This window comes from Taudactylus pleione, unplaced genomic scaffold, assembly GCF_031769625.1.
Source record: "Taudactylus pleione unplaced genomic scaffold, aTauple2 ptg000305l, whole genome shotgun sequence".
Lineage (NCBI taxonomy): Eukaryota > Metazoa > Chordata > Amphibia > Anura > Myobatrachidae > Taudactylus > Taudactylus pleione.
The window spans coordinates 3,959,378-3,983,259 of NW_028284706.1; the positions used below are offsets into that span (position 1 = coordinate 3,959,378).

General features: G+C 44.5%; 1 protein-coding gene across 1 annotated transcript in view; it reads right to left on the minus strand.

The window, feature by feature from the left end:
- Positions 1-10,632, minus strand: part of CEP85 (centrosomal protein 85) — a 45,983-nt gene extending 35,351 nt beyond the window's left edge. Inside the window, exons 1-3 of the mRNA XM_088442139.1 lie at positions 10,362-10,632; positions 9,954-10,014; positions 7,923-8,075 (exon numbers count right to left, since the gene is read on the minus strand). Coding sequence (XP_088298265.1) covers positions 7,923-8,075; positions 9,954-10,008 — 208 coding nt within the window. The 5' untranslated portion in view covers positions 10,009-10,014; positions 10,362-10,632. The remainder of the gene's footprint in view (positions 1-7,922; positions 8,076-9,953; positions 10,015-10,361) is intronic.
- Between the last annotated feature and the right edge of the window lie 13,250 nt (positions 10,633-23,882).

The window sequence follows — 23,882 nt, forward strand, 5'->3', positions numbered from 1 at the left end:
CACTTGTGTGACTTTGCCACCTTCTTTCCCAAATGAACAACTGATCTTATTCTGCAAAAACGAAAAAGGAAGAGTGACTGCGCTACGCCTAGAAGTTGATATAATATAGGTTGCAGAGGAAATATTAGAAGCCCCACCTGGCTTCATTTGAAACAATAAAAAAATATATATATATATATCAGCACATACCTTGTCTTAAACTAAATAAAGGATAAAATGCAAATCTGTTTATTGAACTTCTATAGGTTTAATTAAGGAAAAGGGTGTATACAACCATCAATATATGAACAAATAAATAATTCATAGCACTTGCTATCGGTAGTCCTATAGGTAGTCTGTTATAGTTGTGCAAGCTGATACTGGTATACACGCACACTACAACAAAAAAAAAAAAAGTATATAATATAAAAGGCTATTTCAGTTAAAATCCAGGTATTGGAGAGTATGGAGAATCTGCCCTGGCATTTTACTTCCCCTTAGGCTTCTTATATAGTGTTCACTCTAGGTCCGGCGCCGAACCTAGAGATAGGGCACATTTGAAAAGTGGGAGTGTCTAAGACACGTCCTCTTTTTGTCACTCTTGGGGGCTTGCCCGGCACATTTGGACATACCGGGCTGCCCCCAAGCGCTGCCATCAGTGTGAATGCACATGCGCCCAGCATCCATTCACCGGAGGTGACCACTACACTGCAGTTTTCCCCGCCCGCAGGACACGGCGACCCACGGGTGGGGACGGCACCCGCAAACTGTTTCAGCGCCGCGCCGGAGGGCAGGGTGCTTTTTGCCCTTTAGAAATAGGGCAGGGCGCGGCGCCCCACTAAAACAGCCCAGCGAGAACACTATTATAACCATACATAAGCATCCCAAATCGTAAACATAAAGTGTGCGTAAAGTATGGATAAGGTGCAGCATGTAATCTTGTAAATCTGCTTGTTACTTACGATAGTTCTCTCCCTGAGAGCTAGCTTATTTTTCTGATGCAAATAATGTTCAATGTTTATAAAGTGCTTCATACAGTCAACATAGCTGTGCTGAGAAACAGTTCTTTCAATCAGTTGAACCTCCTGGTATGTGCGGGAATCCACGTGTAGTATAGATAAGGTACACTGTCAATAGTATATTTTCATACCTTACTGCTAATAGTCAACGCTGATTGTGTATGGAACCCTCACTCCTAAGCTATGGGCCCGGGTGGCTTCCGTGTCTGCCAGCAGACTCTACCGTACAATCGTGTAAACAATTCACGGTCTGTGCGGGATCCAAATCGATAAATCTGTGATCTACGCGTTTCGCCTAGCGTGGCTTCCTTATATACCACTCTACTTCCTCTTTGACCTGGCTCCCTCCTGCCCCACCAAAGCTTGCCTGCACCAGCCTTTTCCCTCCTAGACCCTCTGCAATCAGGTTGCCACCATCTACACTTAACAGAATGTCCATACTAAACTCACAGTTAAGTTGAAGGGTCACTTTTTCCTATTCATCCTACTTGACCTCTCTGCTTTCAATAGTGGACTACCCTCTCCTCCTGCACAACCTCCACTCCCTTAAGTTTTGCAGCACTGTTCTACTTTTAAAAAATGTTCCTTCAATGCCTCTTATTTTGATATATTTACCACTCCCTCCTTCAGGACCGCTCATACATCAAGCATCACTACGCCACGCAGCGCGACTTGCCTGGCGTGAATGAGCTGCCAGGTCCTGTGCAACTCTGCTAGCGCTGGGTGTCATTTCTTGCCAAAAATGTGTCGAAGTCGCAAAGCACCAGCAGACTGTGTTGATTAATTTGATAAGCAACACGTGTATATATATGTGCACCTAAGTCTGTAAATGAAGCACAATGGAACTTGGAATGAAATAAGCTGAGGCTGCTACATTGTAGCACTTCCTACAGTCGCACACACATATACAAGTGTAGCATATGAAATGACTCAGCACAGACTGATGGTACTTAGACGCATTTTTGGCAAAAAAAAGATGCAAACAAGACGTCTGGTGCTTGTAGAGTCTAACTTGAGCTAGTGCACTGAGAGAGGCTTTTTAGCACAACTGCAGCAAAGATGTAGAAGGACACATCTGTATAGATGACACCAGAATCCACTTCTAAAGCCTAAACAATAGATCCCAAACTCGGTCCGTAAGGCACCTTAACAAGACAGGTTTTCAGGACATCTATGCTTGAGCAGAAAAAACAAATCGTAGAAAATACGGTCAGATTATCGAGAATGCCCACACACTGATTGATATCAGGACCTTTATGTCAATATCTTCTGCCAAGTCTGACCAATTCGATAATCGAAGGAAAGCGTTTTTCGGCGAAATGCTCATGCCTACACAATAAAACAGGCCAATCAACCGATAATTGCATAGTGTGCACCTAGCTTTAGACTACTCTTGTGCTCACTTATGGAATTCCCTAACCCATGATTAGAATCCCCAGCAACCATCATTCTTTCAAAACCCATCTCTTCACAATAGCCTATCATCCTGCCAACTTATACAATTGGTCTAAAAATGTGAATGCAACTTGAAACATCTGAACGAGAATCATTTAATATATAACAGTGGCAATCATTTGTAAATAATGTTTCTTGCAACTTTAGTGTATTGCTCTTAAATGGATTTTAATGTATAGCTTTAATGCGTTTTGCTCCTTTTTATAAACCCAGCTAGATAAGTACATCAGTTTTGCAATTGCTCACCATCACTGCTGTTGGCTGAAGGTACAAAAAGAAAAAAAATGGAGGAAGTCAGAGAGTACTGGCCAAACTCCTGCTTAATATGTGAATCGTAACTTGACTACTATAAAGACAGAAGATCCAATGGCCATCTCTACTACACACCTACCTGAATAGTTGCTTTAACAGATACGACAGGTTGGGTTCTGCACAGATGAAAACGTCTCTCCTCCCTGCCAGGATTACTGTGGGTTTCGAGGCAAAATTCCAATAACTGTGGTCTTGTTGGTAGGGTGCCCCAACCAAAAACTATGCAGCAAGGTGTGCTTAACTACAGATGTGTCCACATACATCTATTCTCCATGCACTACAAGTTGCGTTACACATAACAAGTGAGTGCCATGTGGCTTGGTAGTGCTGAGTGTCTTCTCGTGCGACTTTACCTTCAGATGCGTCTTATTCACACAATGATACAAATAGGAGTAGGCTGCTAGGCCGTTTAGGCTGCTAGGTGTTTAGATGCTGAAGTGTTTAGATCTCAAGTGTACTGAGCATTTAAAATCAAAATTAGCGTTATACCAGCGTTCTTGTTAGCTGAGAAGTGACTGCCATCTTTCATCCCACAGGTAAATTGTCCACTGACTACTTCCTTCATATGCAACTGATCTATGTTTCATAGCATAACAGCAATTACATTGCATAGGTAATATTAGTTGCTGTAAGTTGTTTTAAAATTGTAGTATGTTTTTTAAATTAAATGGAATTAGAGTGATATACTGACCTCACTATGCACAGATTTAATTAGCACCTTCTGCTGAGGGTGGAGGGCTGTTTGCTAGGGGGTGGGGGTAAATCAGCATGCACATGTTTGTAGCCTTATATATTCAGTTCAGAGTAGGCTGCTAGGCATTTAGATGCTGAAGTGTTTAGATCTCAAGTGTACTGAGCATTTAAAATCAAAATTAGCGTTATACCAGCGTTAAACCAAAGGAAACCAAACTACAAGCCAGCAAAACACGGATGGACTACACTCAAGCTATTCAGTGAGTCAACATAAACATCAAACTACCTCCTGCAGTCTGCATAACCTGCACTCTTTACAATGATCTCCCTGGTTTGGACACTGCAAAACTTTTCTCCTTAGCTGCAGCATCAAGAATTTAAATTTCTGTTTCTGAAACACATCTGAATGCACATCCCAAACAATGTCATTTGCCTTATATACACATGATTGCCCTGTCTAAATGTACTTCTTACCAGTGTATTATTTACTATTATTCATTTGACTTTTATTTCTCCTACACTACTTACCTACTCTCTTCCACTACCTCACTGCCATAATACACTGCCTAATTGTCTACCTCCCCTCTAATACCTGCATCCTCTGCTGTGCTTCCCTGCCTACAGTACCACCTATTTGCTCACTTGTCATCCTTTGCTCTCCGTCAACCCTGTGTCAGCCACTATGCCGCCTCACCCCATACCAACCATCTCCACCAGCTTACACCTTCCCCTTAGATCTAGCCCACACCCTCTCACACACAACCCAGACAATCTCATCCACATATCCCCCGTCCCCTCCCTCCCATTTTCCTGTGCCCTCTGGAATACCAGATCCGTCTGCAATAAACTGCCCGCTATCCATGACCTCTTTATTTCCCACTCTTTACATCTTCTCGTTATCACTGAAACCTGGCTCTCCTCCTCTGACACCGCCTCCCCTGCTGCGCTCTCCTATGGGGGCCTTTCCTTCACCCACTCTGTCAGACCTGACAACCGCCAAGGTGGTGGATTTGGCACCCTCTTATCCCCAAACTGCACCTTTCGCATTATCCCACCTGAGCCCTTCCTTTCTTTCTCCACCTTTGAGGTCCACTCTATCAGTCTCGTCGACCCCATTCATCTCCGTGTTGCAGTCATCTACCGTCCCCCCAGGCTCCCCCACCCAATTCCTTGACAACTTTGCCGCCTGGATTCCCCACTTCCTCTCTGCTGACCTCCCCTCTATAATCCTTGGTGACTAACATCCCTATTGACATCACAAATCCTGCATCCACCAATCTTCTTGCCCTCTCCTCCTCCTTTGGACTTTCTCAATGGACCTCCGCTGCTACCCACTGCCTCGGCCACTCCCTTGACCTCGTCTTCACCCATCTGTGTGTTCTCTCTGACTTCTCCAACTCTACCTTCCCCCTCTCTGACCACCATCTACTCTCCTTCACTCTCTCAAGTTCTCTACTCCTCCCCTCACCCAGAGCCACCATCACCAGACGCAATCTTGAGTCTCTCGACCCTGCTGTCCTGTCTTCCTCATTTGATACTCTCCTTTCACCTCTATCAACCATGGCCTGCCCTAATCAGGCAGCCTCCTTCTACAAGATCACCCTCATTTCTAAACTTGACTCCGTTGCCCCCTCCTCCTTTGTCCCCCTCAGTCAGTCCAAACCCCAGCCCTGGCACTCCAAACTGACCCGGTTTCTCCAAAAATGCTCGCGCACAGCCGAGCGCCTCTGGAGGAAATCTCGCTCTTTGGCGGACTTCCTTCACTTCAAGCTTGTCCTCTCTTCCTACAGCTCGGCCCTCTCCCTCGCCAAGCAATCCTTCTTCCAGTCGCTCATCTCCTCTCAGTCCTCCAATCCCCACCGCCTCTTTGGTACTTTCAACACTCTCCTCCGCCCCCCACCTCCACCCCTTCCATCCTCCCTCACTGCATTTGACTTTGCCTCCTTCTTCTCTTCCAAAAATTGAGGCAATTCGTCACAGTATATCCTCCAATCTCCCTGCTGCAACCCCACCTCCCCCACCATCCGCAGCCCCCGGCCACCCCATCTTGTGCTCCTTCAGCCCCACCACGGGTGATTAGGTCCACTCCCTAACTTGTCCTCTCCCCCCTCCACCTGCCCCCTTGACCCCCTCCCTTCTCGCCTTCTACGCTCCCTCTCCTCCACTGCCTGCTCCCACCTTGTTCACTTTTCAACTGATCTCTGTCCACCGGCATCTTTCCCTCATTGTTCAAACATGCTCTTGTCACACCTATTCTTAAAAAACCCAACTTCGACCCGTCCTCACCTGCCAATTACCGCCCCATTTCTCTTCTCCCTTTTGCCTTCAAACTACTTGAGCGGCTTGTCTACAGCCACATCACCAGCTATCTCTCTGACAACTCCATCCTTGATCCTCTCCAATCTGGCTTTCGCCGTCACTCCACTGAAACTGCCCTGGCCAAAGTCACCAATGACCTACTTGCAGCCAAATCCAGGGGCCACTTCTCTCTGCTCATCCTCCTGGACCTCTCTGCAGCCTTTGACACCGTGGATCATACTCTCCTCCTTCGCACCCTTCAGACATTTGGCATCTCTAACACAGTCCTTGCCTGGTTCACTTCTTACCTCACCAACCGCTCCTTCTCTGTGTCTTCCTCCGGCTCCACCTCCCCCCCCTTCCCGTTGGTGTCCCACAGGGTTCTGTCCTGGGCCCACTGCTCTTCTCCCTGTACACTTCTAAACTAGAACTCATCAGCTCATTTGGCCTCCAATACCACCTCTATGCCGATGACACACAACTATACCTCTCCTCTCCTGAACTCTCCCCTTCTGTCCTCTCTCAGGTAACCAGTTGCCTCTCCGCCATCTCTTCCTGGATGTCCGAGCGCTCTCTGAAGCTCAACATGGACAAAACTGAACTCATCATCTTTCCCCCTAATAGAGTCTCCACTCCAACCAATCTCGCTATCACTGTTGACAACACAATCATCTCCCCTGTCCCCCAACTTCGCTGCTTGGGTGTCACCCTTGACTCCACTCTCTCCTTCACACCCCACATTCAATCTCTGGCTCAATCCTGTCGACTCCAGCTACGCAACATCGCTCGTATTAGGCCTTTCCTCTCCCAGAATGCTACCAAACTGATTATTAATTCACTAATCATTTCTCGGCTTGACTACTGCAACCTTCTCCTTACTGGCCTCCCACATTGCCATCTTGCTCCCCTCCAGTCTGTTCTCAATGCTGCAGCTAGACTTATCTTCCTCTCCCGCCGTTCCACTTCTGCCAAAACCTGCACTGGCTCCCATTCCCCTACAGAATCCTCTTCAAACTCCTCACCTTCACATAGCCCTCTCTTACTCTACTGCTCCCTACATCTCAAACCTCATCTCCTTACATACTCCCTCCCGCTCACTTCGGTCTGCCAATGACTGTTACCTCTCCTCCACCCTGGTTACTTCATCTCATGCTCGTGTCCAAGATTTTGCCCGTGCAGCCCCCCTCCACTGGAATGAGCTCCCTTGCTCGATTACGCTCTCCCCAACCTTGCAGAGCTTCAAACATGCACTGAAAACCCACCTGTTCATCAAAGCGTACCCTTCCAACACATAACCACGTCACCAAGTCTCTGTCCCTCCTGCCTCAGCCATCTCTACCTCGCCTACTTCCTGCACTCAGGTCCCCCTCTACACACTCTTGCCTCATATCATCTGTCAGTCTCCCCTCTCCCCTAGATTGTAAGCTCCTAGAAGCAGGGTCCTCCTCCCCACTGTCTCACAGCCTTCTTCTCTAGCAGTTCTATGACAGCCTTCACCTTCCCAGCTGTATTGTGTATGGAGAATTGTGTTGCTATTTGTTACTTGTGCTCTGTTTATAAGTTGGTTACTGTATTGTAATGTAATGTTCTGTGTACCCTTTACTGTATGTACGGCGCTGTGGACCTCTTGTGGCGCCCTATAAATAAAATGTAATAATAATAGGATGCACATGCAGCTTCTGCTGATTAAAATGATACGCACCATACTTATGTTCTGTGTGTGACTGCGAGTGTATCTGCATACGAAATGCTACGTCAGCGGCTGCAACACTTTAATGTACCATTTCGAACGCAGATACACCTGCAGTTGCACACAGAATATAGGCATGCTGCATATCATTTTAATCAGCAGAAACTGCTTGTGCTAATAAAATGAATTTGAAGCATAAAAAGTTGCACAAAAAAAGATGCTTGGTACTACGAGTCACGGCATGGCTCAATTAGAAGGCTGTTTAATTTGCAAGGAGGCTAGATGTATGAGGACCCATCTGTAGCAGTGGTTGTACATGCTACATACAAGATAAGTCGAGTGTTTATTATGAATGCTCATGTGAGCACATTCTCTACTGAGATTGATGTACGCTCATGCGAGAGATTTGTAAGCCGTGTAGGAAGGCACTATGAATCAATGGACACATGGAAAGCACCTGTGTGACCTTAACTCACCTGGTTCAGTTTCACAACAGAAATTTTCTTCTGGGAAGCGACCACCATTTTTGATCATTTGAGCTACAGCAACTCGACGAAGGGATTTTCCTGACACTTGAGGAGTCTGCCAATCTGTGTACGAAGAACTCCCAGTATGTTGAGGTCCAGTGGCTGCACCAAAAGAAAACAGAGAGAACCTACAAAGACACGACTAAGATCCTATCACAATGGACAAATGAATGTGTGAGAGCAAATAGGGGTGGGGTTCAAACTCACTGACCCCCTGCCTCCCTTCAGATTTTACTACTTGTAACAAGTTGTAATAATGGTACAGGATTGATTCATAGGGAACCAGACAGATATATGACAGCAGTATTTCTCTGTCCCATGTATATGTCCTCAGTGTTCTCCACAGAATTAATTTCCAGCCGGGTGGCATCAAGAAGTAGCCGGGTGGGGACCTTCGCAATTAGGCATGCGCCACGAAGAGGGATATCTCCCTTACCATTCCAGCCCAACAGGTCTCAGGCTGCTCCCCCACTGGCTCTCAGCCAAAAGTGCCCATTATGCAGTGCCCCCTGTATTTGTGCCCTTTAGGCTCTGGTTACTTCAGAAACCAGCGTTCCACAGCAGGTGTCGGTGGGGAAAAGTGCCGGGCGGTAGGCTGTTTCTGCCGGCCGATGCGCCCACAGAAAACAGCCTGGGGAGAACACTGGTCCTTACTTAAGTGTAACCCACCTTTTGTCAGAGAAGTAATATAGTTTGGCAGTGTATGAAAATGGTTTAGCTGCAATCTGCATACCCTTTCACACATAGGCCAGTATTCAATTATCCGCGAAAAAGTATCGGCAATTGCAACTGTTCGCCTGTCGAAAAAGTATCGCCGTATTCAATTGCGTATGTGAAAACGCAATGCAATAGGCGAAAAAGATTCACCTCTGAATAGGTGGAGAAAAAAAAAGTGCAAAAATCGCTATTTTGGGGTGCTAAGGTGGGGAAACCACTCAGCACCCTTGGGACAGCCCCCCAAAGGGTAACTGAGTCAAAAACCCCTTTAAAAAATTGAGGAACATCCCAAAAAAGCACTTTGAAAACAGGGAGCGAAAAAGTGCAAATTGGGGGTACCAACTTAAAAACTAGCTAAATAGACTTTTGGGTGGTCTGCAAATATGGGCAAGTTGTTTTTTGGATTACAGGTGCTTGCTTCAGGTGCGTTTTTCACCTTTTTTTTAAACTTTACATTAGCGACTTTAAATCATGCTAGCACCCATTTTTAAATACCCCAAATTCAACAGGACTACTTTTTTTCCCCCCAAAAAAACCTGCTTAATGCTATTTTTCACCACTAGTGGAAAGATGCTAATTAGAAGAAAATGACACACCTTAAGTACCCCAAATAGCTTTATTAGGGCTATGCGGGGGCATGTACATTGATCCCCAATGTTAGTGTATCTTTTAGGGGGTGACAGGCTAATTTCCCCAATTCTGTCAGCACTTTTCGCCTGGTTTGCGTTTGCCGGGTTGGGTTTCACGTCTTTTGGAATTTAATAGTGCGAATCACGGATAAACGCGCGATAAGTTTCCGCGGCTAAAATACGCGATGTAGATGGAAAGTCCGGCAGGCGAAAAAGTATCGCGGGTGCGAAACTAATTGAATACGGCCCATAGTTTAAATACCCAGGTCGGAGTCCTGGGTCTGCCACTCTGCAGCAGGGTTATTCCCGGGTCCGACCCAGGTGGCCTCTAGTCTGAATGACATAACCTGTGACTTGATGACCCGGGTCATGCCTAAAAGGCTCCGATTGGCCGGCTCAGTGGTGCTTGGAAATGACATCTCCAAGCGTCCACTGCTACCTGACGGTAGACCAGGGTCTGGTGTGAAGGGTGATGATCCAGGAATAACCCGGGTTGTCAACCATATGTAAAAAGGCTAGCCCGGCTTCAACTCATGCTTGGTGTCCCGGGAATTTATATCTGAAATGGGTATTAGTGACAGAATCAGCTCCTAATTGAATTGATCCCTATGAGTGCAGAGAGCAGATTACTAACCTGTTCTGCTGGGCTGTTGTAATCCCAAATCTTTGTACCTATCCATAGAGGTCATGTTGTTCTATGAAGGAGACAGATAAAAAGGCAGATCTGTTAGGATTAAAAATACATTATGAATAATAATAAATAAATACAATAGATACAGGAAAGAGATTACATTATCTGAGTTCCGCTAATTAAATTCTGATTTCTAAAACGTTTTTGCTTTGTTTTCGAGCTCAAGTAAATTAAAATAAATACAGGTAAAAGCAAACAACATGCAAGCGGCGTTTAAATCAGCATAGAGACCGAGAGTACAGTCTGACACTGCTAGCTTAATAAAGACGACAATAACGAAGCAGCTATAGAGGTCAGAGAGCTCCGCCACTGTATAGAATGTAGAACGGGCAGCTATGCTGCGGCCTGTACCTGCTGTCAGTAACGGATCAACCATAGACGACGACGGCGGCAGCTGCAGCAGAGACCCGGAAGCGGGAATAGATGGATGGAATCCAGCTTCAAACCGTTTCCCCGCCTCAGCTAAGCACCCGCCTACCCCCCGCTCTCCACCAATTGCTGCTGGGCGTCTATGCTCTCTCTGTGCGGATGTCGGGAGAATGACCCTGTCACCAGGCAACCGGGGAAACACAGGAACTTACTGCTTGACTCGGCACAGGAATTGGTTTTCTCACAGGGCTAATGCTTCCTATTTCCTAGACATTACAGAAATAATTATTGCTGTCAGTAGGATGCAGGAACAGGAAGAAGTATCGGCTTTATGTAGCCTGGAGAGTGTTTTGTTGAAGGATTTTTTCTTATGACGCTTTGGCACAAGTTTAATTTATTTGATTACTGAGTATTGAATTGGTGGCTTGTGTAATAAAATGGTAAAGACTAGTTCCACTTCAGTTATTGTATCTGGAAGTGACATGCACTGAGGGCGGAAGTGTAGTTTCCTGCCCACACAGTGCACCAAAATAAGAAAGTTAACCCTTCGCGGGGTCGCTTAGCTCGCCACGCTTCGGGCACGGTGGCTCGCTATGCTCGCCACCTGGTTATATTCTCCCTCTATGCCTACTTGGATTGTAGGGAATGACGTTGGACACTGCTGATGACGTCATGATCAATCTACAGAAGGGGATCTAGCTGTTACCGTAATAAAATACACAGAGGGTCTGATAAAAATCTGCACATGCGCAGATATTTAGTGTTCTCTCTCGCAGTGTCCGAACACTGCAGCCTATTGACAGGCTGCAGCCGTATGAGGGTGACGCGATGGCGACATCAAGCCGCATCCTAGAAAAGTGGGCGTGTCGCCACCATTTTCTGGGCATGCTGAAGCCAGTGGCTGCTTCCTTTGGATGCAGCTTCATGGGCTTTAGCCATAAAACGCCTGCTGTGGTATTAGCACATTTTTGCTCAGTAGCGGAGTCCAGAGATGCAACTGCTGTGCCATAACGTATGTCAAAGTCAAATAATTGGTTACGATAGCTTTACAATTATCTGACGATATAGTCGTCTATAGTCTAATGACGTGTTACTAGGACGCTACTTTGCGTCGGTTTGCAATCCGATGCGCTAAAATGCGTATTCATAACACAAATACGCTGATGCACATAACGCACACATATATACACACAGACGCTCATACGCGTATTCACATACACATAGACGCTCATCTGTATATATTCACGTACATACACATAGAGGCACATTTGCTATTTCAATACACAGATGCACATATGCGAATGCATACATATGAATTGGTCCCACACATTATAGTTAATAACCAGAGTTATTAAAGGTATTTGTTAGCTAATAATTATGATGTGAAATGTACTTAAAGGAGATCTAAGGTTCAGAATGCAGTGGACATCTCATGTTTGGTATCATACTAAATCCCTGTTTATTTGCAGACATTCGTTTATCGGCAAAGAAGTCGCATCATAGGGACTTATTGAATAGAATGTTATTACTAGTATGCAGTGTTGTAGCCAGTTTTAACCAGTTGTTCGGCAGGAAGCTACACAATGTGACCGTTGGAGGACTGAGCCATACCCCTGCTGACACCATATGAACTGACCAATGACCAGATTGACCAGAAGCAAGAACCAATGAGAACATGTGAATTTGTCCCTTTGTTAACTCTGAAACCTGTAAGGTATATAGGCTGTGTCCTGACCTCAGTGTACACACATCTTCTTTGCGACCACAGACTTCTGGATTGATGACTGTATACTGGGACCAGTGCACACGCCTATGTATCGGCTGTGCTATTTTATTGCTTTTTACTCTAATTGTTAACTCTTATTTCGTGTTATCCCTTTTACATAAATAACTTTTTGTGCTTTGGAACCACACGATTGGACTGGAAAGCAATTCTTTCTTAAGCGACTTGCAGCGCTAAATAGCGACTTATAGGAATCATGAGATGGGGGCTCATGACTGTTATCACGCTACCGGAAATTACGTAAAGCGTACAGATTTCGGTTCCTCAACTAAGGGCGGTGGACGCTTCATATACGGGTAATAACGCAATCTGTTTAAAGCCTGTTTATTACTTTATGTTGTGAAACCGAATATCCATTTTTGTGTAATCTAAGGATCGCTGATTAGAATACAGGGACGAGAGAAAAGTCAGTTTCTTTTATTGTCACTTTTGCGCTGCAAGAGGTGATTCACAAATAGCGTATGCGTCTTCCCTGTAATACTGCCACATGTTTGAGCAATTGTTGTGATAGATAGTCTTGTATCACTTGTTAAAACCTCTGAATAGGTATTGTCATGGGGGAAAGCATTTTTTTGGCCAGAAAACAAAGGTATATGAATGTGAACGTATGCTTGTGATGTGAAAAGAAAAACGGAGAGAAGGTTCTTGCTTTTTGAACTGTTGAAAATAGGCAGGGCCGGCAAGGTGTCCAAGAGGCGGGTAGGACAGCCGTAGCAGTATACACAGCAGGTATAACTGGGCGAGAAACCAGAGGTTGTTTCTCGGTCGACTCCCAATTGTAATCGCAAAGTCCATTGATAAGTTAGTGTCTCTGGGCAATGCGATCGCACCGCATGGTTGTGTGAACCGTGATTGTGAATTGGTTGTGGTGGAGGAAATCACTGGCAAGGGTGTTATTGGAATACTTAAATTCTACCAGTTGGAGAGTAACTCAAAGTAGGAAGCTAGCGGACCAAGCTTGTTTAAATTCGTCCGGTGAGCAGGGTATTAGCATAGGCTGAATTCTGTTTCCTCGTTGTGTAAAACTGACAAAACGTGCTTAGCGGTCGTATGTGCACAGTGGGAGGAAGTGAGTGGACGCAGCTTGTTTAATTCGTCCACAGGCCGAAATCTCTAGCAAAAGTAGCCAAAGCGTTGTCCCAGATGGGTGCTAAGCAGTTGCTAGGGATAGTCGATGAGGTGCTGCTTATCAATGGGCCGACTGGTTCGGCAAGGTATATAATGAATGTGAAGTATGGCGCGTACGCTACAGCGTACTGCGACATATGGGTCAAGATGACCAAAGGATGTATTAAACCCTTTCCCAAAGTTGGTAGTTTCGATGCAGATGTACTAAGTATGTTAGAGATAACATATGTTTAGTCAAATCTTTGAAGAAAAGAGTAAAGTATAATGATTGTTTAAAGTTGTGGCAGGACGAGGGGAACACGTGGCAAAATAGCTGGCTGCAAAATAGTGTACACATGTGGCAAAGTACCACGCTCTAAAACAGCGTACTCATGCCGCAAAGCAGCACGCCGCCAGATAGTGTACCCATGCTGCAAGCTAGCATTACTGCGCATAAAGAAGAGAGCGCATGTGCACCCCGCCGCTCTATGCGGCCGCAGGTGAAAGTACAGCCGATACCAAAAACAAAAAATTTGTAAGAAGTAACTTGTACCCTATTTTAAGTCACCTTAAGGAAAATGTTGTAGAAGATGATAAACCCACTGTAATTTCAGCGATTGCACATGCTGTTAATATACTAGATGTTCCACAGAGAGGAAAGGCAGTGATTCAACCAGCAGGGGCAGCAGCTGAAATTGGTGAGAGTAGTGGAGACCGTGGTAGAAGAGGTAACATCCATAGTACCAACACAATAAGTCTACTAATTAATCCTGAACATAGTGATGTGGTAGGTATATATCCTGTCCGTACAATAGCAGTTCCCAATGGGAAACCGGACAAAGATGGTATAGTTCCTATCGGGAATGTAGCAATGCATTGTCCATGGACAAGAGCAGAGTTACATTCAATTATGTCAGACTTCCCAGACCCTAGGAAAGAGCCAAATGCCAGAAATTTGTTAAAGATTTAGGTAGTGCACATGAGGCAACTAATAAAGATTGGTGAGTGGTGTTAAGGGCCTGTCTCCCTTCCAATACTGATGTACAAAAGTTTATTAAGGATTGTATAATGGAGGAGGATGAATCCTTAACGGATGAGGATAAACAGGTAAATATAAAACGTATAATCACACAATTGGCCATATATTTCCCAGTGGTAGTTAACTGAAGTAAAATATTCACTATTAAACAAAAAGATAGTGAATCTGCAGCAGATGTCACCAGGGCGGTAGCTGTTATGGTACTAATTGATGGTCTCAAAGATAATCTAAAGACCAGGGTGGAAACCTCTCTACCTAACTGGAGAGGAATTACTGTAGATGCATTTAGAGAATCTGCCATAGAACATGATAAGAACATTTCCAGGAAGAAAGAGGCACAGAGTGAGAAGTTAATGGCAGTGAGCATTCAGGCTTTAGAGGGATTACGTACACAGTCACATAACTACAACACATACCAGCAACGAAGTTAAACAGTAAGGTTATAATTGCAATAAAGAAGGACACCTAAAGAGGGACTGTAAATCAAGAAATTGGGGGCCACCTAAGAAGGGAACACCTAGGTACACTCAGAGAGGGCACTCACAAGATTCAGAAAATTTCCAGCGGTTACCCGCTCACATAGTGACAGCAAATGCTCTGCTGGTGGATGATAGGTCATACCTGTAGTCTACAGCCATATATATATATAAAAGAGATGTTATTGCAAATACCGGGTTCCCTCTGGACCAAAGATGGACAGGACACTGGATTGATGGCAAATGTAGCCACTGTGATGGTTAACTTGAAGAGTGGTAGGCAGGCTCCAAAAATCCCTCAGTACCAATTAAAGCCTGAGTTGGAGCTAGGGGTGTTTCCCATAATTGCGAGGTTATTGCAACAAGGGCTTTTAATTCGTACAGCTAGTCCAGCCAACAGTCCCATTTTTCCAGTGAAGAAGACTGGGGGGAGGGGCTATAGATTAGTACAGGATCTTAGGGGGGTTAAAGTTGTTGAAAGCCAATTCCCCATAGTGCCCAATCCAGCTGTCATCCTCATGCAGCTGCCACATTCTGCTACTCATTTCACTGTCCTTGATTTATGTTCTGCTGTCTTCTCTGTTCCTCTTCACCCTGACTGTCAATATCTATTTGCTCTCTCCTACAGAGGGGTACAATATACATGGACATGATTTCCCCAAGGTTTCATAGATAGCCCTCAGGCCTTACACGACTGTTTGCAATCTTTTCAACCAAGCCATGGGTCTGTCCTCATTCAATATGTAGATGATTTGTTGTTGTGCTCTGATTCGTTTATGTCATGTTTAAATGATACTAAACTGTTGTTGCTTCATCTTTCACAAACAGAGCACAAGGTTGCAAAGGACAAATTACAGCCATGCCAGACTAAGGTCAAATACTTGGGACACTTGTCGAAGTCGAATGATTGCATGCGACCGCAATTCAACTGTTATCGGATGATTTGGTCGTCTGCTGCCTGATTTATGTTGATACAATCCACGATGTAACATTGCGTGCGCATGCACCCAGTGTGTGCACGTATCCACACATTCGCACAACACTAAATAGTGAATAATATACAACACTCTCACACTGACAAACACAATATTCATGCAGGGTTTAGTTAGTAACAAGAAATAGCTTCTGTATACATGTCTGAGAAAAGTAATTAAAAAAACAATACACCAGGATACTGTGAGTGTTTTACATATAAATTGGGAAGCCCTGTATATAAACAAGTATGGCTGTGGAAATTGAAATATAACCCAGACATTGATATGCACAATTGAATTTGTCTGAATTAACAATGGTCAGAAGTTTTGCTTACCAGATGCAAAGGCAACGACATTCGGCTCTCAGTGTGATTACAGTATTCAGTAATCAGTTAGGCTTATTTGAGCACTGTAATTGAACTGCATAGTTTTGGCTAAATTGTAATTGTGAACTGATGAGAGGGTGGATGAAATCAACTGGAAAACAAAGGGTAGATATTACCCCCTAGCAGTTGAAAGGTAGTCAAAAAGGGATTTCTGCGTGGAAGCAGCTTTTCTTCCATAGGTGAGTGGAGGCGTCTAGAGGTCTTCCATAGGGTTTGTGGATACGCCCTTTTTCAAAGACGTCCACAGGTAAGTGAAAGTGTCTTGAGTGTCTTTCACCGGTTTAAATCTTTATTGAAAAACGTAGGGGTTGTCCCAGGATGTGAGCCACGCGAACAGTAGAGATTTTAGACAATGATGTGCTGCTAATGGAGGCGCCGCTTGGGTCGGCACGCCGTATTATGCATACTAAGTACGGTGCTTATGCAATTAGGTACTGTGATGTATGGTTTAAGATAACGATGAAGAGTGTAAGACTGTTTCCCAGAATTGGTAGCTTTGATAAGGATGTTTTGAGCAATGTCTGAAATCACATCAGTCTGGTGCGTTCTCGAGTGAAAAAGGTAAAATATAACGAATGTTTAAAATTATGGCAGCATGAGGGAGATGTGTGGCTTAAAGGTGTGGAAGCGATGCAAACTAGCGTTGCGAGCATGTTACCGGAAAGTACACCCGCAGCGCTAAATTGCAGTGCGTGCGAGCCGTGAGATGGCGCGCACGTGCAGCAAGGTAGCGTTGTGGAAGGTAGTGCCAGTGGTTTACGCGCACCACCGCCGCCCTATGCTGACGGGGGTGCAGGTACAGTTGTTGAAAAAAAATCCCATAAAAATTTAACAAGTAATTTATACCCTCTCTTAAGTAACCATAAGGAAAATGTTTATGATGTGGATGATGAGCCTATTGTTATGTCTGCTATTTCCCATGCTGTACACATGTTAGATGCTCCACCACGGCAAGCACAAGTGGTGCTGCCATCTCCATCAGTGTTAGTGCTGGAAGTGTTAACATCCACTGCACCCGTAGAGGAAGTTGTTAACCCTATACGTAGCAGTAACAGACTAAACCCCCAGCCAGGTAATAAGGTCAAAAGTAGCAGTGCGGCCGGTCTGCATCCCATCCGGACAATAACTGTTCCGAATGGGAATACGGATGCGAACGGTGTAGTGCCCACAAGGGAAGTAGCAATGCATTGTCCTTGGACAAGAGCGGACCTAAATTCCATAATGAATGATTTCCCCGATCCCAAAAAGGAATTAGCCAAATGTCAAAGATTTTTGAAAACTTTGGGTAGTTCTCACGAGCCAACCAACAAAGATTGGCGAGTGGTGTTAAGGGCTTGTCTTCCACGCAATACTGACATGACAAAACTTATCACAGATTGTGTATTGGATGGAGATGTTCCCTTAACAGACGAAATTAACCAAGGTAACATTTCCCGAATTGTAATTCAGTTGGGTGTATATTTTCCAGTAGTAGTTAACTGGAGCAAAATTTTCACCATAAAACATAAAGAGTGAATCTGCAGAAGAGTATTGTGACCGGGCTCTGCAGGCTATCACCCAGTACACTGGGTTAGAAGATATTAAAGATAGCACTCACCACAGGGAAATGATTGTCACTGTACTCATGGATGGTCTTAAAGAGAACCTAAAGACTCTGGTTCAGACCTCACAGCTTGGCTGGAGGGTGTCACTGTAGACACCCTCATAGAATCCGCAATTGAACATGACAAGAACATCTCTAAAATGAGAGAGATCCAGAGCGAGAAACTAATGGCTGTTAGAATTCAAGCTCTAGAAGGACCACCTGAACAGCTACACATCCTCACTAATCCTACACCACCGCAAACACAGCCCTACCCCACTTATCACACACAACCACCACTCCCATACTATCCGCAACCCCCATATCTCCCTCAATATCCTTACCCATACCCACCACCTTTCCCTCCTGCTCAATCCACACAACAATCCTTTCATCCACCCCACTCACGGAAGTGCTTTAATTGCAATCAGCCAGGACATGTAAGTAGGAACAGGACAATGAAGAGGGTAGGACCCCTGAATCAGAATGTACCTGGATATCCCCATAAGGGATATACACAGAGACCAGCAAATGTCCAACAGGCACCAGCTCCAATTGTGGCTGTTAATGCTTTATTGGAGAGTGGGAGTCAACGCTAGGGGTCAGGTCATACCTGTAGTCTACAGATAGTCAGGTTAACGGTAAGTACTAGGGAAGAACCGGTAATGATGGTTGATGGAGCTGGTACTAAATATCCTTTTCTTATAGACACAGGGGCGGCCAGGTCAGTAATAAAATCTCCAGTTAATTTACAGGTAACCAACAAGACAGTACCAGCAATGGGCGTAACGGGTAAAGTGCAACATTATCCTTTAACAAAATCCACAGAGGTCACTATCGGGCCATTGCATACCAGACATTCTTTTCTCCTGGCAGCAGCGGCTCCTACTAACCTACTGGGAAGGGATTTGTTATGTAAGTGTCATATATTGTACCCCTGATGGTGTATTTTTAGATATCCCACGCACGAGGTGAGGGATATGCTGGACACTCCCCAATGGATAATGTATCACTCTACCAGTTTAAGTGAGAATCCATCCCAGGTAGATCAAATGTTGTCCCAAATTCCAGATTCACTTTGGACCAAGGATGGACAGGACACTGGATTAATGGCAAACGTAAGTCCCGTAATGGTACATTTATAAAGCGGGAGGCAAGCTTCAAAAATTCCCCAGTACCCATTAAAACGAGGTAGAATTAGGGGTTTATCCTATAATTGAGCGATTGTTACAGCAGGGAATTTTAGTTCGTACAGCTAGTGTAGCCAACAGTCCCATCTTTCCTGTAAAGAAGAGTAGTGGGAGGGGTTATAGGCTGGTACAAGACCTTAGAGGGGTTAATAAGGTGGTAGAGAGCCAATTTCCCGTAGTGCCAAATCCAGCTGTCATTCTCATGCAGATCCCACCAAATGCAACCCATTTCACTGTCATTGACCTCTGTTCTGCTTTTTCTCTGTGCCTCTTCATCCTGACTCAGTACCTATTTGCATTCATATACAGGGGTGTACAATACACATGGACACGATTGCCCCAAGATTTCATAGACAGCCCCAGTATCTTTTCCCAGGCCTTACACGACTGTTTACAATATTTTCAACCTGCCAATGGATCTGTTCTAATACAATATGTGGACGATTTATTGTTATGTTCTGATTCGTTTATGTCATGTTTAAATGATACTAAACTTTTGTTGCTTCATCTCTCGCAAACAGGACACAAGTTGCCAAGGACAAACTACAGCCATGCCAGTCCAGGGTTCAATATTTGGGCCACTGCCTAACTCAGGGGTTACGACATCTCACAAACGACAGAATCCAGGCCATACAGAACACACTGCCGCAAAACCAACAGCAAATTCGTACCTTCTTGGGAATGTGTGGATACTGCAGAATGTGGATCCCAGGTTTTTCTATTTTGGCCTTGCCATTACAGGACTTAGGACCTCATTCAGATTCGGTCGTAAGCGGCTGCTCGGTCGTACCCAGCGTTGTTCGCAAAACAGCGCATGCAAAAGTTTCAAAATGCGCGTGTGCAAACTAGCTATTGCGATCGGCAATTTCTCTCTCCTTCAACTTGGCCAGGTCGTTAGTTTGAGTGACAGCAAGAGATGATTGTGGGTGGTAACGGGAAGGTGCTTGTGAACAGGGGAGTGGAGATCCGAATGCAGGCGTGCCTGACTATGCAAACGGCGTTTTATGGGACTGCATAAGTAACTAAGTAGTGTCATGGCACATGTGACATGGGAGGTTTTTACACTGACTTGATCGTAGTGCTTAAGAGAGGGTATGGTCAACCTTAAGCTCTACGACCAGCTCCGATGGTCTCAATTAATCCTTATATGCCCGGAGATGACATGTATTGTGAATGAGAAGGGGGCGTGTTTTTAGTCTTATGGCCGCATCCTCCCTCGTCCAGCTAACAATCTCATCTTAACGACGCAACTTGCGAGCGCTTCATTTGCATATCCGGCCCCTTTTCCCTTATGACCGAGCAGCCGCAATGACCGACTCTGAATGAGGTCCTTAGTCTCTTCCTCAAAGCCCGATCATGTCATACACACAGGAATCAGAGCAGGCTTTCCTTAATCTTAAGAAGAGTCTGACAAAAGCACCTGCATTGGGAATACCTGATTATGAAAAACCTTTTGATTTGTATTGTACGGAAGCTGATGGGTGTGCAGCAGGCGTCCACACACAAAAACATGGTGATGCCAGTAGGCCCGTAGTATACTACAGTGCACAGTTGGACACTGTGGCAAGATCATTCCCAACGTGTTTAAGAAGTGTAGCAGCAACTGCTCTATTGGTCAGTAAGAGTGAGGATGTAGTACTAGGCCATGATATGATTGTCTATACTCCCCATGCTGTATCTGCTATGCTAAACTCTGCCCAAACCAGACATGTCTCCTCAGCTAGGTTCACAAAATTGGAACTAGCCTTAATAGCACCTACTAACATCACCATCAAAAGGTGCAGTATGTTAAATCCAGCTACGTATTTACCATATGTGCAACATGATGCACAAAGGGTAGAGAGAGGTGAGCCATTGGCAGCAGGTGAGTTCTGCAGTTATATTGATGAACATGATTATATGGATTATCTGAATCAAACCTTTACTGCAAGACCTGACATATGGGATACACCTTTAGAAAATGTAGATGTGACATTTTACACGAATGGGAGTTGTCATAGACAGACTGACACTGGAGAATTATGTACAGGTTATGCTGTTGTAAATGACGAAGACATCAAAGAAGCCGAACCTTTTGGACCACCAAACTCAGCACAAGTGGTGGAACTGGTGCGCTAAAGAGAGCGTGGGAATTAGCGAAAGGTAAATCTGCTAATATCTATACTGACTCTAGGTACGCCTTCGGAGTAGTATATGATTTCGGTGCCTTATGGCGTCTGAGAAAATTTATGACAGCAGCAGGCACACCAATAGCACATTCCAAACATATAAAAGGACTATTAACAGCAATCCAATTGCCAAAGGCAGTGGCAGTAATTAAGTGTAAAGCCCATACATGTGAAGATGATCTGGTGCCATTGGGCAACAACAGGGCAGACAAAGCTGCAAAATGGGCAGCAGGGTTAAAAATGAATGTACCAACTGAACAAATCATGACTTTCCAAACAATTGATATGTTGAAATTATTTGAGATGCAAAATTTGTGTTCTACCCAGGAAAAGTCAGTCTGGTGGTCCAAGGGATGTGAGCAAGAGTCTCTGGACTCTGGAGGGACAGACAAGGTAAGCCAGTGGCTCCCAAGACATACTACCCCAGCCTGGCTGAGGCAGCGCATGGTCTGACTCATCTGGGAAAGCAAGGTATGTGGAAATTGGTGAGAGCATACTGGTGCGCACCGGGTTTCTCTTCTCAAGCAGAAAACAGAGCAATGTCCTGTCTGACCTGCTTGAGGAAAAACATTGGGAAAACAATCCCTACTGAACCATCTCACATTCCTCCGACTTATAGACCTTTCCAGGTAATACAAATTGATTTCATCCAATTACCACCCTGCAGGAATCTCAAGTATGTATTAGTGTGCACTAACGTGTTTTCCAATTGGGTTGAGGCATACCCAGCTGCCACTAATACTGCGTTCACTGCCAAACTAATTGTTCAGGAGTTTGTGTGCAGATACAGTATCCCTAAAATTATCGAGAGTGATGGGGTACGCATTTCACAGGTGTTGTTTTTCAAAATATGTGTAAGCTGATGGGTATTAATAGTCGACTTCACACCCCCTACCGACCGCAAGCCAGTGCCAAAGTGGAGAGGATTAACGGAACTATTAAAATCAAACTAAGTAAAATCATGGCAGAGACTGGACTAGGATGGCCAGAAGCATTACCGTTGGTCCTACATAGCATAAGGACCACTCCTAGACCCCCTCTAAATCTGTCCCCATTTGAAATACTGTTTGGTAGACAACCTCATTTGATTATAAGCCCACAGGAAGATTTTAAAGGTAACAACAAGGTAACTGTAAAGTATCTTATATCAATGAGTAAACAGTTAAAACAGCAACAACAGAAACTGAAATTGTTCCATGATATGCCTGAAACAAACTGTCATGATGTTTAACCAGGAGAATATGTTATGATCAGAAATTTCTTGCGTTCAGGTTGTTTGACTGATCGTTGGGAGGGTCCATATCAGGTGTTGCTGACTAGTACCACATCTTTGAAGGTGGCCTAGAGAGATACCTGGGTCCATTCCGCTCACTGCAAAAAGGTCAACCAACCAGTGGAGAAACAAGGCAGAGATGAGGCTGATAACGTGGACCTGTCGATTGCAAGCTTGTCCCAGGAGGGTTAAAAGGTTGTAGTGAGATACCTGAGCTAAAGAAATTTGCAGGTCCTTGCTGCGGTGATGGACCGGTCTGCTGTGTTCATTTTTATATTCTCTTCCAGAGTTTCCATCATCTTGGTCTGTTCAGGGATTTCTGGTTTCTGTGACGGGGACCGATAGAGGAGATGGGAGCTGATGGCAGATTTGATGGAGTAGAGTCGAAAGGAGGAGTGCTATGCCAATCAGGGGAGTATTTGACCAAACTCAGTACAGTAATTGTTTTTGTTATTTGGGAAGAATACTCCCAGAGATTATGATCCTCACACATGCTGAAATGCTTGGTATTCATAAATACACACCATCACCATATCTTCACACACAGTATGAACACAGAGACAAAAGAAATATGATACCTGGTGATGTGCATAAAGCCACACAGTTAATTAGTGAGACAATTGGCTTTCAAGTTTTAGTAGCATTGGATCCCACCAGGATCGCTCGGGGTACACTAAATTTTAGACATATCCAACATCTTGCTAAATTAATAGATAATATCACCGAGATGTATGATGACACATCAGGTATACAGGTAGGGAGTTGCAAGCATACAAGAAAGAACTAGTGCAACACAGACTAGTGTTAAATTATTTAACAGCTGTCACTGGAGGGTATTGCGTAACTTTGGCCACCCAATTTGGTGTAAAGTGTTGCACTTAGATTACAAACGATAGCAGCGACCCTAAGGAGGTAATAGACCACAAGATGGATGAAATTCTGCAGCTAAAATGGGAGTTTCGAAAGACTAATGCTTCAGTGGCATAAGTAGAGGAGAAGGTAGAGGAATGGATTTCATGGTTGAACCAAGTGAAATGGTTCTCAGGTCTAGGAGAGTGGATCCAGGAAATGATCGCAAGCATAGGTAAACTCCTGATCCTCATACTGGTTGTCATCATAGTAATTGGCATATGTGTCAGGTGTGTTCCTACTGTGTTGAATTGTGGAAAATGTAAAGATAAGGTAAACCGGAAGAACGAAATTATGATGGTGGTCAGTAGTGACAATATGAATACTGAGGTAAATGTAGAACTGCATTACAACCTTGAACTAGGAAATACCATCATGTAATGGATTATATTTAGACATGCATAAAATGTATTGTTAAAATGTTATTTTAAAACATCCCAAATAATGTAAGTCCCTATTCCCTCTCAAGACTTCCTTTATAGGATTGGTGGATCCCCACATCTTTCCCATGATCTCCCAAGATCCGCGGTGTGCGTATAATGGTAGTTTTATGTCCCCTCCTAGAGACACATTATTGATGGATTAAGAACCACCTTGTGCCATCCCATAATATAAC